The 14,922-nt window shown below is 37.6% G+C and overlaps 2 protein-coding genes across 15 annotated transcripts in view; one reads left to right on the forward strand and one right to left on the reverse strand.

Annotated features, from left to right (window-relative positions):
• The window catches only part of CPEB3 (cytoplasmic polyadenylation element binding protein 3), a 186,615-nt gene that overhangs the window by 87,075 nt on the left and 84,618 nt on the right, over positions 1 to 14,922 (reverse strand). The gene's annotated exons all lie outside the window — the stretch shown is intronic.
• Positions 2,813 to 3,176, forward strand: LOC118356336 (small nuclear ribonucleoprotein G-like). The gene has a single exon (XM_035724310.1). The coding sequence runs from the start codon at positions 2,844 to 2,846 to the stop codon at positions 3,036 to 3,038; it is 195 nt and encodes a 64-aa protein (XP_035580203.1). The 5' UTR covers positions 2,813 to 2,843; the 3' UTR covers positions 3,039 to 3,176.

The following is a 14,922-nucleotide window of genomic DNA, read 5'->3' on the forward strand; positions in this document are numbered from 1 at the left end:
TGCCATTCATTCTAATTCAAAACTGTAGCATGTGGTGGTCATTCTGAATTTCTTCACACATGCACGCACACACACACACCTACACACACACGCACCCCATAAGCAGAGTCCCCCGAAAACCACATAGAAATTTTACACACAATTAACTCTGGTTTTACAGAATATGTCTGTGTGAAAATTTTGTGAAGCTTCTCAAGATCTCCCCATTTACTTCCCAGACGGTATCACAGATAGGGGGAAAACAACATCTTTTCACCTAAGAAGTGAACTGATAAAGTAGAAAGGGATTAAGCTACTAGGTACATCCAGGTCAGGTTGAAAAACAGAGTGCTTTGAAGATTTTCTTCCCTTTCAAAACTCAAGGTCCACAGAACACATTATTACAACATTTAATAGAGCTAGACTATGGTATCATACATAAATTGCTAGGAGAACCTGTCATCTAAAATAACTTTCAAAGTAGAAAGTTTTTCAAATTTGAAAACTCAAGGTCTATCAAATAAATGAGAACTTTATTTAATTCATTTTTTGAAGCATGACATGTTATAATATTAGCTTAACACAAATCAAAACAAAACAAAAAACAAAGATAATTTGTGGTGACATATGCAGTATAAGGTAGTACTAAAGAAAACTATTTCTCTCCTAGAAAAAGAATTCAGACTTTTCAGCTAGAAAGTTGAAATACCAGTTGGCCAATCTCATCTTTGCTAGTTCCCTCTTTTCTTCAGACATCATACCCTCACCTACATACATTTGACCTCTTCACTTTCCCATTACATAAGTAGTAAAAAGGATTTTCCAGCTCAAGCCCTACTTTTTCCCTAACTCCTTCCATCACTATAACTCTCAATTAAAAAAAAACAGAATCCCTTCTGAATTTACATAGCAGTACTGTTTACATCACTCACAAAAGGAACGTATTACAAAAAAAAAAATTAAGGGGTGCCTAGGTGGCTCAGTTGGTTAAGCATCTGCCTTCAGCTCAGGTCATGATCTCAGGGTCCTGGGATTGAGCCCCATGTTGGGCTCCCTGCTCGACGGGGAATCGGCTTCTCCCTATTCCACTCCCCCTGCTTGTGCTCTCTCGTTCTCTCTCTCAAATAAATAAAAAATCTTAAAAAACAAAAAGCAAAAAAAAAAAAAAAATTAAGGAACCTCTATACTTTTCATTATGTAGAACCTGGAATTAATCTCCCCACAGAATGTATAATAAATGGTAGGTAGTTTCCTAGTTTGGCCCCCAAAAAGCTTACTTCATTCATAGTAATATGGGTGAGTTGATACTAATAGACAACACTTAAAAAGAGATTGAGTATGGGAGCCCCTGGGTGGCTCAGTCAGTTGAGCATCCAACTCTTGATTTCAAGCTCAGGTCATGATCTTGGGGTCGTGGGATCAAGCCCTATGTTGGGCTCTGCACTCAGGACTGAGTCTGCTTAGATTCTCTCCCACTGCCCCTATCCTGCTTGAGCTTTCTCTCTCTCTAATAAATAAATAAAATCCTTTAAAAAAGAGAGAGATTAAGTATGTTTTGATATAATACCATTATTTCTTTGTCCTTTCCCCATCCCCATGCCCAGTGATGTCATGCTGCCCAACATCCCCACCTCAAACCTTTAGAGAGGAAATAAAACATTCTGTATTTCAAAATTACTCATTTCTCTCCCAAACAATAAATTCCCATTCTTTCATTATATCTGATTTCTGGCCAGATGCTCAATGAAAAAGAATCTGATTAAAATACTAAGGTACAAATGACTCATCAGACCTTAACACCCCTAAAAGATAAATGAGAATGCTGTTCACTCAAGTCTTCAACTGGCAAGTTTTCAGGTAATAGAGAACATGAAGTGAATAGATCTAGTCTGGGGGGTGAGGAGGAGCATCCTGAGTTGGGGAGGTGGGTAAGACTTGCAAAAGACATTCTTGGGAGTTTTAGTCAAAGCTTCCTTAAATAGTTCATGATTTTTATGGATTTTTTTTTCTTTTTCCATTTCTAATCAAATACAGTAAATTGGCTCACATTGGCCTGGTGACTGACATGGGGGCAAAATAACGTATGGAATAGGCAGCCAATTTAAAGTGATGATGTGAGATGCTTCAGTTGGCTTTCATCATTCACTGTGGAATTTAATTATGTGCTACCCTGGTTCTAATTTCAGTATTTTATCTATGATCCCTATGGTGATTATTATTATAGCAGCTACCACTTAATGAGTACTTGCTATGTACCAGAACAGGTCAAATGCTTTACATGTATAAATGCCATTTAATACACCCGATAACTTTATGACATAAGAATTCTTATTAGCTTCTTCTTAATAGATGAAGAAAATGGGACACAGAATTAAGTAACTTGCCTAAAATCTTACAGCAAGGAAGTGGTGGACTTGGAATATGAATCTAAGCACTCTGGCTCCAGAGTTCACACTTGTAACCACCTCACTGTACTGTTAAATTCCTAGAGGGCAAGGTCAATATCTTGTATTCCTTTTAATATCCTCTCATGCACCTAGTAGAATGCTCTGTACCAACCTGGTATTCAACAAATATAGGTTGTTAGCTGAGTGTGTAATCAAGGGAAGGATTAATACATGCCTTGATGGCCTTTAGGATGTATGCCACCTCTGTTGGTGATTAAAAATTTGCTCATATGAAGGCCACTTGCAAATAGACTAATTAGAGTCAAACTCTTCCCTAAGGGAAAGGTAATGAAATGAACACCATGGAGAGAAATTTGGGAGCACAAAAGTAGTGCTTTCCCTTGAGAACAAATAGGACTTTTAAACAAGAATATTGGACACATAGGCAAAGCTCACCCTCCCGAGTTGAAAAAATTTATGGACAAGAAATTGTCATTGAAATTAAATGGTGGCAGACATGTCCAAGGAATATTACGGGGGTTCGATCCGTTTATGAATCTTGTGATAGATGAATGTGTGGAGATGGCAACTAGTGGGCAACAGAACAATATTGGAATGGTGGTAATACGAGGAAATAGTATCATCATGTTAGAAGCGTTGGAGCGAGTATAAACAATGGGTGTGTTCATCAGAAGAAATCAACTGCTTCCACATGTCCCCTCCATAGTACCTGTTTTACTACAATATAAAAATCAGGTCGTGTGCATTTTCATATTGAACTTTTTTGTTAAATAAACTTTTATAATAGTCAAAAAAAAAAAAAAAAAAAAAAAAAAAGAATATTGGACACATAAACTTATATGAGTCGGTACAAAATGATCCCACATAAAAAAATGGGAAGCAAATATGACTAATTCCATCTGCATAATGTATCTTATGCTAGTATAGATTTATACCAGATATAAGAAGATATGGTATACTTTCAGTCCTAAGCAGTTCCTCCAAGAACTTTAATTCTTCTTTGTCAACCATCATCATTACAGATAAAATTCTTTTTACCATTTCATATGTATTACTTTTAGAACTCACAAAAAATTACATTTAATTTTTAGAAGTCATGGTAATGGTTACCCTTGGCTAGGGGTATTAACCAGAATAACTCTGAGCGGGGGTTCTGGGGTGTTGCTAATGTTTTGGACTTGATCTAGGTGGTACTCGTTACATGAGTGTGTTCAACTTGTAATAATAATACATCAAGTTATATACTTATAATTTGTGCATTGTTTGGTATGTATGTTACAGTTCAATAAAAAAACAAAATACCACAAACATTTTAGATTGTTTCACTAAGATAAAAGGTTATAAAATTAATGTAGAAAATCCATAATGCTAACATTTTATAGTCTTTAAATCATAAATCTGAATAATTTAAAATTGAAAGCATTAAAGATTTTTCATCCATCACAATAAATATGAAAAGGTACATGTACTTTACAATGGGATATGCCAGAGTTATTCTAAAAATAAGTCTACATGATCAATGACTAGTACATTATGAATGGTACTTTCACTTAAATGTTATGGTTTATTAGGCATATGAGGCAACAAAATAAAATGGATCATCTCTTACTCTTTATGACTTGGCCTGCACTGGGTATTAAATGGCTACACTCATACATGTGATTCCCCAAGAGCATGTTATGATCTGATTTTAAAATCTAAACTAATTCTTCAGCTACATGGATTCACCCAAATTTGCTGAAGTTGCTCTAAGCAAAGTAACAACATAAACAGATTCCACCACAGAGGCTCAAAAATGACAGAGAGAGACAGAGAGGGGAGAGAGGGAAAGGGAAGAGGGACAGAAGGAGAAAGATCTCTATTCTATTGTGTATCAAAGTAGCATGCATCATTTCAGGAACTTAAGCAGAGTCCCTGGGATGCTGTACTGATGTAAAACAAATGAACAAGATATAAAGACCTTAGTACAACATTTTACTAACTGGCTTGGAAATATTGGTCAAGACTGTTAAAAGTCAACTGTAGGAACAAATTGTTAATTACTTCCCTTGTAATAAAATGAGTTTCTTAAAAACACCTTATAAACTTGGGGCAGCTGGGTGGCACAGTTAAGTGTCTGACTCTTGATTTCCGCTCAGGTCAGGGTTGTAGGATCGAGCCCCACATCAGACTCCACATGGGGCGTGGAGCCTACTTAAGATTCTTTCTCCCTCTGCCCTTCCCCCCACCTCTCTCTCTTAAAAAAAAAATCCTTATAAACTTATGTTCTGAATACCATTTCAGTATACAAAATTAAATTCTATTCAAACATCTAAGCTTCCATCTAAGTATCAGTCATGCAAAAAATTCCACCTAAGGGGTGCCTGAGTGGCTCAGTCAGTTAAGCGTCTCACTCTTGGTTTCAGCCCAGGTCATGATCTCAGGGTCATCAAGATCGAGCCCTGAGTTGGGCTCTGCACTCAGCGCAGAGTCTGCTTGAGATTCTTTCTCCCTCTACCTCTCTCTGGAAGGTAGGAGGGAAGGAAGGAAGGAGGGAAGAAAGGAAGGAAGGAAGGAAGGAAAGAAGGAAGGAAGGTCTTAAAAAAAAAATTCCACCTAAGATGGGTTAAGAGCTTAAAATTAGGGTGCCTGGGTGGCTAAGATGGTTAAGCATCTGCCTTTGGCTCAGGTCATGATCCCAGGGTCCTGGGATCGAGTCCCACATCGGGCTCCCTGCTCCTTGGGAGCCTGCTTCTCCCTCTGCTTCTCTCTCTCTGTCTCTGTCTCTCATGAATAAATAAATAAAATCTTTAAAAAAAAAAAAGAGCTTAAAATTAGTACAAAAATACTCCCTTTCCCTAATTAGATTAATTCCCAAAGAGCAGGAGTGATGGAGTTTGTCCTATAAATGCTCCTCCTCTATCTTTGTCTTTATAATGGCAGGGAAGACACTTTTAGCCCAGTGATTCCCAAATCTGGCAAATTATGATTGAAAAGTGATCAATTTTTCCACAAACAATATGAACTTAGTGGGTAAAAATGATGCTTGAAAGGATGGGATACATTTTCAACTGTTATATTCACGAAAAGTATTTGTGAAAAAAAAAGTATTTGGATGTCTTAAAATCTCTTCTTCCTACCCTCAGAAAAATCTTTCTATTCAATTTGCAAGCCTAAAAAGTAACACAAGCAACTATCATAATATATATTTTCAGATGGGTAAACAGGCCCAGAAAGGATGACTGGCTCCAGGCTGTTCAGCTACACAGAGCTGGGACTGAATCCAGGTCCACAGTGGTTCTAAGGCATTTATTTTTTTTTTTAAGTTGAGGTATTATTTATATTCAGTAAAACTCATCCCCTGTAAATGTACAGTTTGACTAATTTTGGTAATCATATATAGTCGTGTCACCACTGTGTTCCATCATACAGAGCAGTTCATCTTCCTAAAAAACTTCCTTGTGCCCCTTTGCTGTTGATCCCATCTCCCAACCTGTGGTCCCTAGCAAAGATTAATCTGCTTTTTTTAAAAAAAGATTTATTTATTTTATTTTAGAGGGAGAGAGAGAGAGCACGAGCAGGAGAGGGAGAGAGAATCTCAAGCAGACTATACACTGAGTAAAGAGCCAACATGGGGCTCCATCTCACAACCCCGAGATCACGTCCTGAGCCGGAACCAAGAGTCAGTGGTTTAACCAACCCTGCCACCCAGGTACCCCTTAGTCTGCTTTCTGTACTCTAGTTTTGTTTGCCCCTTGCCCCTTCCACAACTTCATATTAATACAATCAAGATGTTTGACTTCCTTTAATGTTCTTGAGATTTATCCACATTGTTACACATGTTCATGTTTTGTTTCTCCTTATTACTGAGTAATATTCCATAGTATGGAAATACCACAATTTATCTATTCACCAGTTGTTACGGGTTGAAATGGGTACCCCCAAAATACATAGGCTGAAGCATCCCCAGTGTTTAGTTGAAGACAGACAGGGTCTTTAAAGAGGTAATTAAGGTTAAATGAAGCCATAAGGGTAGAGCCTTAATCCAATAGAACTAGTGTCCTTATAAGAAGAGGAGATACCAGGAATGCTCAGGAACACAGAAAAGGCCAAGGAAGGTCACAGCAAGAAGGCAGCCATCTGCCAGCCAAGGAGAGAGGCCTCAGGAGAAGCCAAACCTGCCAGCACCTTTATCTTGGACTTCCAGCCTCCAGACTGTGAGAAAATAAATTTCTGTGGTTTAAACCATCCAGCCTATGCTATTTTGTTATGGCAGCCCTAGTAAAGTACTACACCAGTCCATGGACATTTGAAAAGCCCTTACTCGTAACTTAGCAAGACCAAAGAGCCAGTATTTCAAACCTATAAAGTCCCTGAAAGTACTTAGAAATTTCCTTTAGAATTTCTACAACTTCATCATCCTTTAGGAACTTCTCCAATTTTTTTTTGTTTTATTTCATTATTACTACCACACCACTATTGTTTTCTATTAATCATTACACTATTTTATGAATTAAATCCAGTATTTTTAATAGGCATTTTTGTGGTCAGAAAAATCTAATTGTCATTAATAACATATGAAACTATATCCTGCATCCTAAACAACTGAACTTTTGCAATGTTCTGCTTCACTGCTTACAAAATCTTATAGGAAACCTATAGATTTTAATCAATCTCACAAACAAAACAGAAATTCCTTCTTTAACCAACACAAAGGCGTTCTACCTGGTTCAACTAGAATACCCTAAAATCAAGAGTTAAGATAAAAGACTAAGGAGACTCACTTCAGTCTCTTCTGTTTTTTTTTTTAAAGCAGAACTCTCCTCCAAAAGCTAAACCCCAACAGATGTGAGATATTTGTTACCCAAAGCATTACAAGAACCCAGAGCCCAAACTGTCATGTATCCTTCCCCACAGTGGCCTTTGAAGTACCTCCTTGGATGCTGGGGTTCCACAGAACATGATTAGAAAACTAAGGATTTATACTCTATGGTAGGACCATTCTTACCAGGTAGAAGGTTCTTTCTAACATGTGCCTCTCTACTATCCTTAACCACAGACCCTAGCCTAATCCCACTTTTATTTGAGGGTCATTGCTTTATCTCCTTTTGGTTTTCTCTTTTCTAGAGAGAAAATATATTTAGCTACTCTTCATAAGAAATGGTTTTCCATAACCCATATCATCCTAAATATTCTCCTTTGGATAAACCTAATTTCCAGTAAGACAACACTTGTCTTTCCCAAGCTTCTCATGAGAGCATCCAAGACCCTTCACCATCCAAGTCCCCTAACCACCTTTCAGATCCTCATTCCTATTATTCTACAAATCAGACCCATATATTCCAGTCACACCAATTCAACCCACTCTTCCCACAGTAACAATATAATATAAGCACTTATCTGTTCAGCATAAGAATCTAGATATCTATGTCTTGACATCTATTCTTCACTGCCCCTAAGAAACCCCTAACCCCCTTGTCCATTTCCACCCACTATAATTTTTCTCCCATCTCATTATAAATATAAGTTCAAGGCTTCTCTATACCATCTTGCAAATCTTGCAGTATCCATGCATACTCAGCATTTAGTTTCCAAAGGATATTTACCATATAGGTTACTTATAGAATCTCAATATATGATACGTTATCAAGGTAATCACTTTAGAATTTCTAAGCCCATTTCCTAAAGTCCTCATGAAAGCAGAAAAAAAATCAATCAAAATCTGTATGTCTAACAAGATCTCTCTGGAAATAAACCTCTGAAGAATCTCTGCATTATACTGCTCTCTCTACTTGGAGAGAGTGGGCATCCACATCTACTCACAACAGGTGATGTCTATGCACCTTCACATCTGTAGCCTAATAGCATTCCACTGAGAGTAACTACCACCTTACTTTCAGCAGAACTTTATTAAATGATAGAATAACTGCTCCCCCCCACCAAAAAAGGGAGGAAATCAAAAAAAGTCCTGAGAATTCTAATCACATGCCAGAGTATTTTGTATTTTACACAGATCAATCTGTCCAAATCAGGTCAGGCCTACTACAGAGGTATGCACCCAAATATTTGGCATATGTTCTCAACAAACCATCTTCTCTGAACTACTATGTCAAAATCTGATGAGGTCTCTTCATACTTTATATATAAAAACTCAACTTCTAGACTGTTCAGGACAAACAATACTTGCTAATCCTACATTTTTGAACTCCAAAATAATGTAGGGAATTATACGGAGAGAAGAAAGTGTGAATAAAATGGGTGCCAGTGTGCTCAGGAGTCTAAGCAGAACCAAAAGCCCAGCCCCCTGGCCACTGTTCTTTGTGTCCTCCCCATGAACAAGGCTCTTCTCATGTGGGAAGGAGGGTTCTTTCATGGAAGAAAATTATGGAAAAGAAATAACTTGAGAATTTGGGAAGAGCTCCAGCAACAAGGAATGCTCTGCTCATTCACTTCACCCCTGCCCTGACCTCCCCAAAACAGCTTCCTTTTCTGACCTGGACTTGGGAAAATTTCAGAGAATAAAGGCAGAGCATGCTTCAAGAGGGAAGAAAAAATAGAAGGGAATGCATGCATAGTCCTTATGCTACTTGATTCCTTCATGCTCAGATAAAGACAGACGTTAGCAAGGAGGAGTGGCACTGGATCTCCCAAGAGGTAATTTCTAATTGTTCTTTTCCATCCACCCCTTGCCCACTGTTCACAGCCAAGTTTCATCCCAAATCAATTAAATTACAGTCTCTGGCACAGTGTTCACAGGTATTTTCTATTTTTATTCCCATTTTGACTATATAGCTGGGATTAAGAATTACTGCTAACTCTTTAAATTCCACATATAAGTGAAATGATATGGTATTTGTCTTTCTCTGACTGACTCGTTTCGCTTAGCATAATACCCTCTAGTTCTATCCATGTTGTTGCAAATGGCAAGATTCCATTCTTTTTGATGGCTGAGTAATATTCCATTGTGCATATGCGTGTGTGTGTTTGTGTGTGTGTATCCCACATCTTTATCCATTCATCTGTCAATGGATATCTGGGCTCTCTCCATATTTTGGCTATTATGGGCATTGCTGCTATAAACACTGGGGTGCATGTGCCCCTTCAAATCACTATGTTTATATCCTTTGGATAAATACCCAGTAGTAAAACAGATGAACATAGGGGAAGGGAAGGAAAAATAAAATAAAATGAAAATTGAGAGGGAGGAAAACCATAAGAGACTCTTAACTCTAGGAAACAAACTGAGGTTTGCTGGAAGGGAGGTGGGTGGGGGGATGAGGTAATTGGGCAATGGCCATTAAGGACAGCATGTGATATAATGAGCACTGGGTGTTATATGCAACTGATGAATCACTAAATTCTACCTATGAAACTAATTAGAAAAGAAACAGAATTACTGCTAACTCAAAAAGGAAAAAACAGGGACTAGGGGGAAAAGAGGGAAGAAGCAGAGCCTAGCATTTGTTAGGTGTGTATTTCTTGCCATGTCTGGTAACAGAAGCATTGCACACTTGACCTTACTGTTTGTAAAGAAGGGGTTAATAATTTAAAATTAAAAAAACATAGATAACTTGTCTAAGTTCACAAAGCAAATAAGTGATGGATCTGGGATTTACATTCATATCTGTTTGGCCCCCCAAACTTCATTATTTCCACTTATATTGGGGGGAAACCCCCTTTAGTTAGATAACAAAGGTGTAAGTATGCAGAGGATAACAGAGAAGGCAAAGTTTCACCTACTTAACTTTACCTAGGGATCACTGTATACCAAGTTTTTGTTCAAGTCTCAGACTCCCTGTCTGCACATACTAAAGGCCTGAGTGGAAGGGTGGTTAAAATTCCTGCCATTGACAAGGAAGACTATGTTCTGAAAGTAAAACTGATCACTTTTGGAAATGCACTCATTCTCCACAATTAATAAAGTATTATTTAGCTAATGCTACTAAACAAGCTAAATGAAACCTAAGTGATCTTTTCTGGAAAATCCAAGAGAGTAGAAGTCACACTAGATTAAGGGGCTGGTTGGCAGAATAATCTTTATGTCTAAGCCATAGATGACTATTCCTTGGCTGTAGGACATCAGCAAGTTCCTTTACCTTTTTCAGAAAATAAAGATACTACCATGTTTTAAACAAGGCTGCAATAAAGATGAAATGAATGACCATGATTCTCAACTTTTCTATCAAAGTGCCCCCAAAGCAGAGGGAAACAAATCACAGAGCATTCTGAAAACTTCTTAAAATCTGAGGATACCCTTTAAAGTTGTCAGCTTTATCTTAAAAACTGCATATCAATTTCATATATCACTCTATCACATAACCCATGTTTTGTTTGGATAAGAGAAGAATCCTGGGGTAAAACTGGCATTCAGGAAAGTGGATTTTGACCATGTCTGGCAACCCATTATATGCATTACGAAAGCACAGAGGTCTAAGAAAGCACTTTGTAAACTGTTAATTGCTAGGTCCGTATATATCATTACCATTTTCCAAAAGAAGAGTTAAAACAAATCTTTATTAATGGAACTAAGGTAGACCGGATATTCTCTAAGGCTGCTACACTGTGCTTTTCACAGTTTCTCTGAGCTATCTTCCCCTGTCTTCTGGTCTCCAATATTGAGTACGTACTGAGTAGGTTCGGCACTGCACTTGAAGCCAGTGAAGAGCTGTGAATAAAAGCTAGTCTCAGCTCTCTTGAAGCATACATATTAAAGACCAACATTAAATAATTAATTACAAGTGTGGTGAGTGCCATAAATGGGAAGTCCAGGTTCTACGGCCTACACAAGCGAAGAAAGCAGAGAGGTCTGCAGGGTAAAGTAGGTAACTTTTCAGTTTCCAGTATCTTTATTACTGGGTCAGAAGCACCCAATTCCTAGCACTTTAGACATAGTCACACACACAAGGAACTTCTTCCAAAATCCAATTAATAAGTCAAGAATATTTCAGACTACACTTATTTACAGTGTTCAATGTCAGACCATGTAGACTAGGTTTATTGCTCTGTTTTCAGGAAAAGTTTATTAAGCATTCAGAGCATAAACAAGGTGACAAGTAACATTAGAAAAACAATTTTCCCTAAGACAATGAATTTGTGTGTTTGTGCTAAACTAGTATAAAAATAATACAACCATTCTTAACAATTAAGTATTTAAAGCAAAGGTTATCACCCTCAACCTGGAGGCAAAAGGCTCTGCTCCTGCCTCCCTTGTCACCCAATCCAATTCACACAGTCTCTGGAACCTCAGCTTCCACATTTGTAAATGAGAAGGTCAAAATAGAAACAGCAATGCCCTTGGGTCCCCTACCACATTCACATACAGCATCCACTTAATATAGTTCGAAACTTGAGTACTTAAAAGTTATAGAACATTACATATCCCTATAGTTACTGTTTTTCATTTTTAAATTAGCCATCTTTTACAATATATTCATACCACAGCTGTATACTAATTTTACTCCTAAATCTGTTCATATGGAAACAACAGCACTAGATCTTGTCTCTAAAAGTTCAAAATACTCAGAGATGACGTCTTTAATCTGAGAATCTCAAAATAACTCCTTCACTATCTCATTACTCTGCTAAAAAATTATTTACTTATATCCACTCATGGTGAGCAGAAATACAATGTACTCTTCAAATTTTGGAAAATTCCATTTGGGATTCTAGCAAACCTGGCTCTCTTCCCATTTTGGCATAAAAGCATCATGTGTTCAGCTCCCTCTCGGCCACTTCCTCTCAGCTGAGCCTTTCCCCAAGGAGCTCACTACCAGCACAGAAAGAAAGGGAGGAGGAAGAGGAAGCCCTGCAACCACACCGGAGTCTCTGCCCAACTTGCAAGTTCAGAGAAAAACCCTTTCACATTTCCTCTTTTGATTCAACAAATGCTCTAGCAGCCCACAGTTCAAACAGAAATATAAGTAAAATCTTCCAAAATATTTTCAAGAGGAAAAAAGTGGAAGACAGCATAAACTAAAGCTCCAAGTTGCCTGGTGCCATCAGCTTTGCATAAGTTGTTTAACAATCAAAGACCTCAGAGTTTCTCAAGCAGGTGAACGTCTTTGTGGTTTAAGATATTAAAAATTTAAGTCTTCCCCTCTTGTAACTTATAATAGACTCTAGTTACAAACTGAAAGAGATCAGAAAACAAATGCCAAGAAGGCTTTTAATTTAAATAAAACTGAAACACTGTTACATTACAAAACTATTGTCTAAAAAAAATCATTTTCTGGCGTACCTTCTCTGAATAAGACTACGCCCCCTACTTTCCAAAAGTCGCAGTAGTGATACCTTATTTGTACATGTACCTAATCTTATCTAAATCTCACAAAACAATGAAGTAGAGTATCCTAACTGTGCTCTCTCAGGTTCTTAAACAAGGAGAGATTTAGGAGATTCAGAGACTTGCTCAGCTAGTTGCCATCCTGATCACATGACTCCTCCAAGATCTAAGCCCTTACATTGGTCCTCTGAAAAAAGGGAGACAATATTACTTCAAAATATCCTTGAAGCTGTCATATTTTTGTCACTCTATATTAGTTTACATTTTCTAGAATTTCATATTAATGGAATCTCCTAGTACATACTCTTTGTCCAGCTTTTCAACTCAGCAAATTATTTTGAGTCATTCATGTTGTTACATGTATCAATAGTTCACTTCCTTCTATTGCTGAAAGTATTCCATTGTATCAATGTACCACAATTTGTTTATCCATTCTCCAACTGAGACACATTTGGATGATTTATAATTTTGGCAATCATGAATAATGCTGCTTTGAACATGTGCATACAATCTTTATATGGACATACATTTTCATTTTTGCTCTTAAGTAAATTCCTAGGAGCAGAACTGCTGCATCATATGGTAGGTGTATGTTTAACTTTGTGTGTGCGTATGTTTAACTTTTTAAGAAACTGCCAAAATGTAGCCTAAAACGACTACACCATTTTACATTACAAACGTTACAGTATGGCACCTTTAAGGTGCCAAACGTCACTAGAGATAGAGCAACTCTAGGCCCCAAAGAAGGTGCATGTCCCAAAGTCAGGGGACAGAGGCAGAGGCATTTCATACCGAAAAAAAGATTCATAAAAAAAGAAGTGGCATTGTACCCTGGTACAGTCATTGTAGCTTGAGTGACTTGTAGGTGTGCTGCCTTAAATCACATCAGGAAAACATCTATTTAAAAACAACCAATATAATATAGACTCATATTTGGGAAGGCACACGCAAGGAAAAAAAAAATCTTTAAAAGGCAGCAATAAAGCTGATGCAAGCAATCACAACAGCAGCTCACCAGAGCATTATTTCCTAGTCAGGCACTATGCTAAGTTTTATAAGATTTATATATGGCCACTTGAGTGATCACTATCTCCATTTTCCAGGGAAGAAACCAGAGGCAGAAGAGTGAAGAATGTGGCCCTAAGGTCATATGGCTTGTAAGGCACAGAAGCAGAACTGCTTTTCGTGGCTACGCTAATTTACTGCTTCATCCTCAGGTTCTGCATGCCTTCCAGCCTGCTTGGAGGATGTCTTCTTGAAACTGAATGATCCACCCCTTCAGCAATACTTCTCCCTGTATCCAATTTCATACTCATCAAGGAACTTTCTGATATTAAACTGGTTTTCCAAGCCCAATCTCTACTCGGAAAAAGAAGAGCTGACCAGTCAAGAAACATAAAGTAGATACACTTGGCAGTGATTGTCTCTTAGAGTAAATTACCAGACCAGGCATTTTGGTTTTGAACACTAATTTGACCATAAATTTGGTTCACCTGACTAATCATGGAGGTACCAATATCCTTTTCAGAGGATCATCATAAAAGAGGAAAAATCATCAAAATCAGGTATCAATCCTATACAAGCCCACAACTGCTAAGCTCAACTCCATACCTAAGAGTTTAACAAAACAAAACCAAAACCAAAAGGTACCGCTGGTGTTAGAAAAAATCTGATAGAACTACTACATATATAGGTGGAAGCATTTTCAGTAGCCTCCTTCCTCCTCCAGCAGGAAAAATAAAAATACATTATGCAAACTTCTAGTGTTTTTGATGTAAATGTGAAGAGATGAAAGGACAGAATTATTACAAAGTTAAGAAAAAATATATTACCAGTTTAAATGGAAGGGACATACTGCTTCAGAACTAATTTTATTTTGGAGATACCAGACAAGTGGCAGGTCTCACTGATGGATCAGAATTTCTTCCCCCAATCTTCCCTTCCATACTCCATAATGCTTAAGGACCTAATATTTTGGGGGAAAGCCAAAATTTAGATGTGTCTCTTAGTTTCCTCCCCAAAGGCAGGCCTGTTAATTCTTACTAGATTCATGGTCTTGAATAGGAAAAATCAGCAGATTCTTTGGTTTCACACAAATCTTGCTAGTTCTTCCATACCCTACATGTCTATAGGGTTACTGTTTTCTAAAGTTAGTGTCCTATCCTCCACTCCTACTTTCTGTCCTCTTGATGACATCAGTGGCAGTGATTCTCAGAGGAAAGTATAACTGGAAGACATGCTCTAAGAACACCAAAACATGGGAAATTGGCCCAT

The sequence above is a fragment of the Zalophus californianus genome, chromosome 15 (assembly GCF_009762305.2).
Source record: "Zalophus californianus isolate mZalCal1 chromosome 15, mZalCal1.pri.v2, whole genome shotgun sequence".
In the NCBI taxonomy this organism is placed as follows: domain Eukaryota; kingdom Metazoa; phylum Chordata; class Mammalia; order Carnivora; family Otariidae; genus Zalophus; species Zalophus californianus.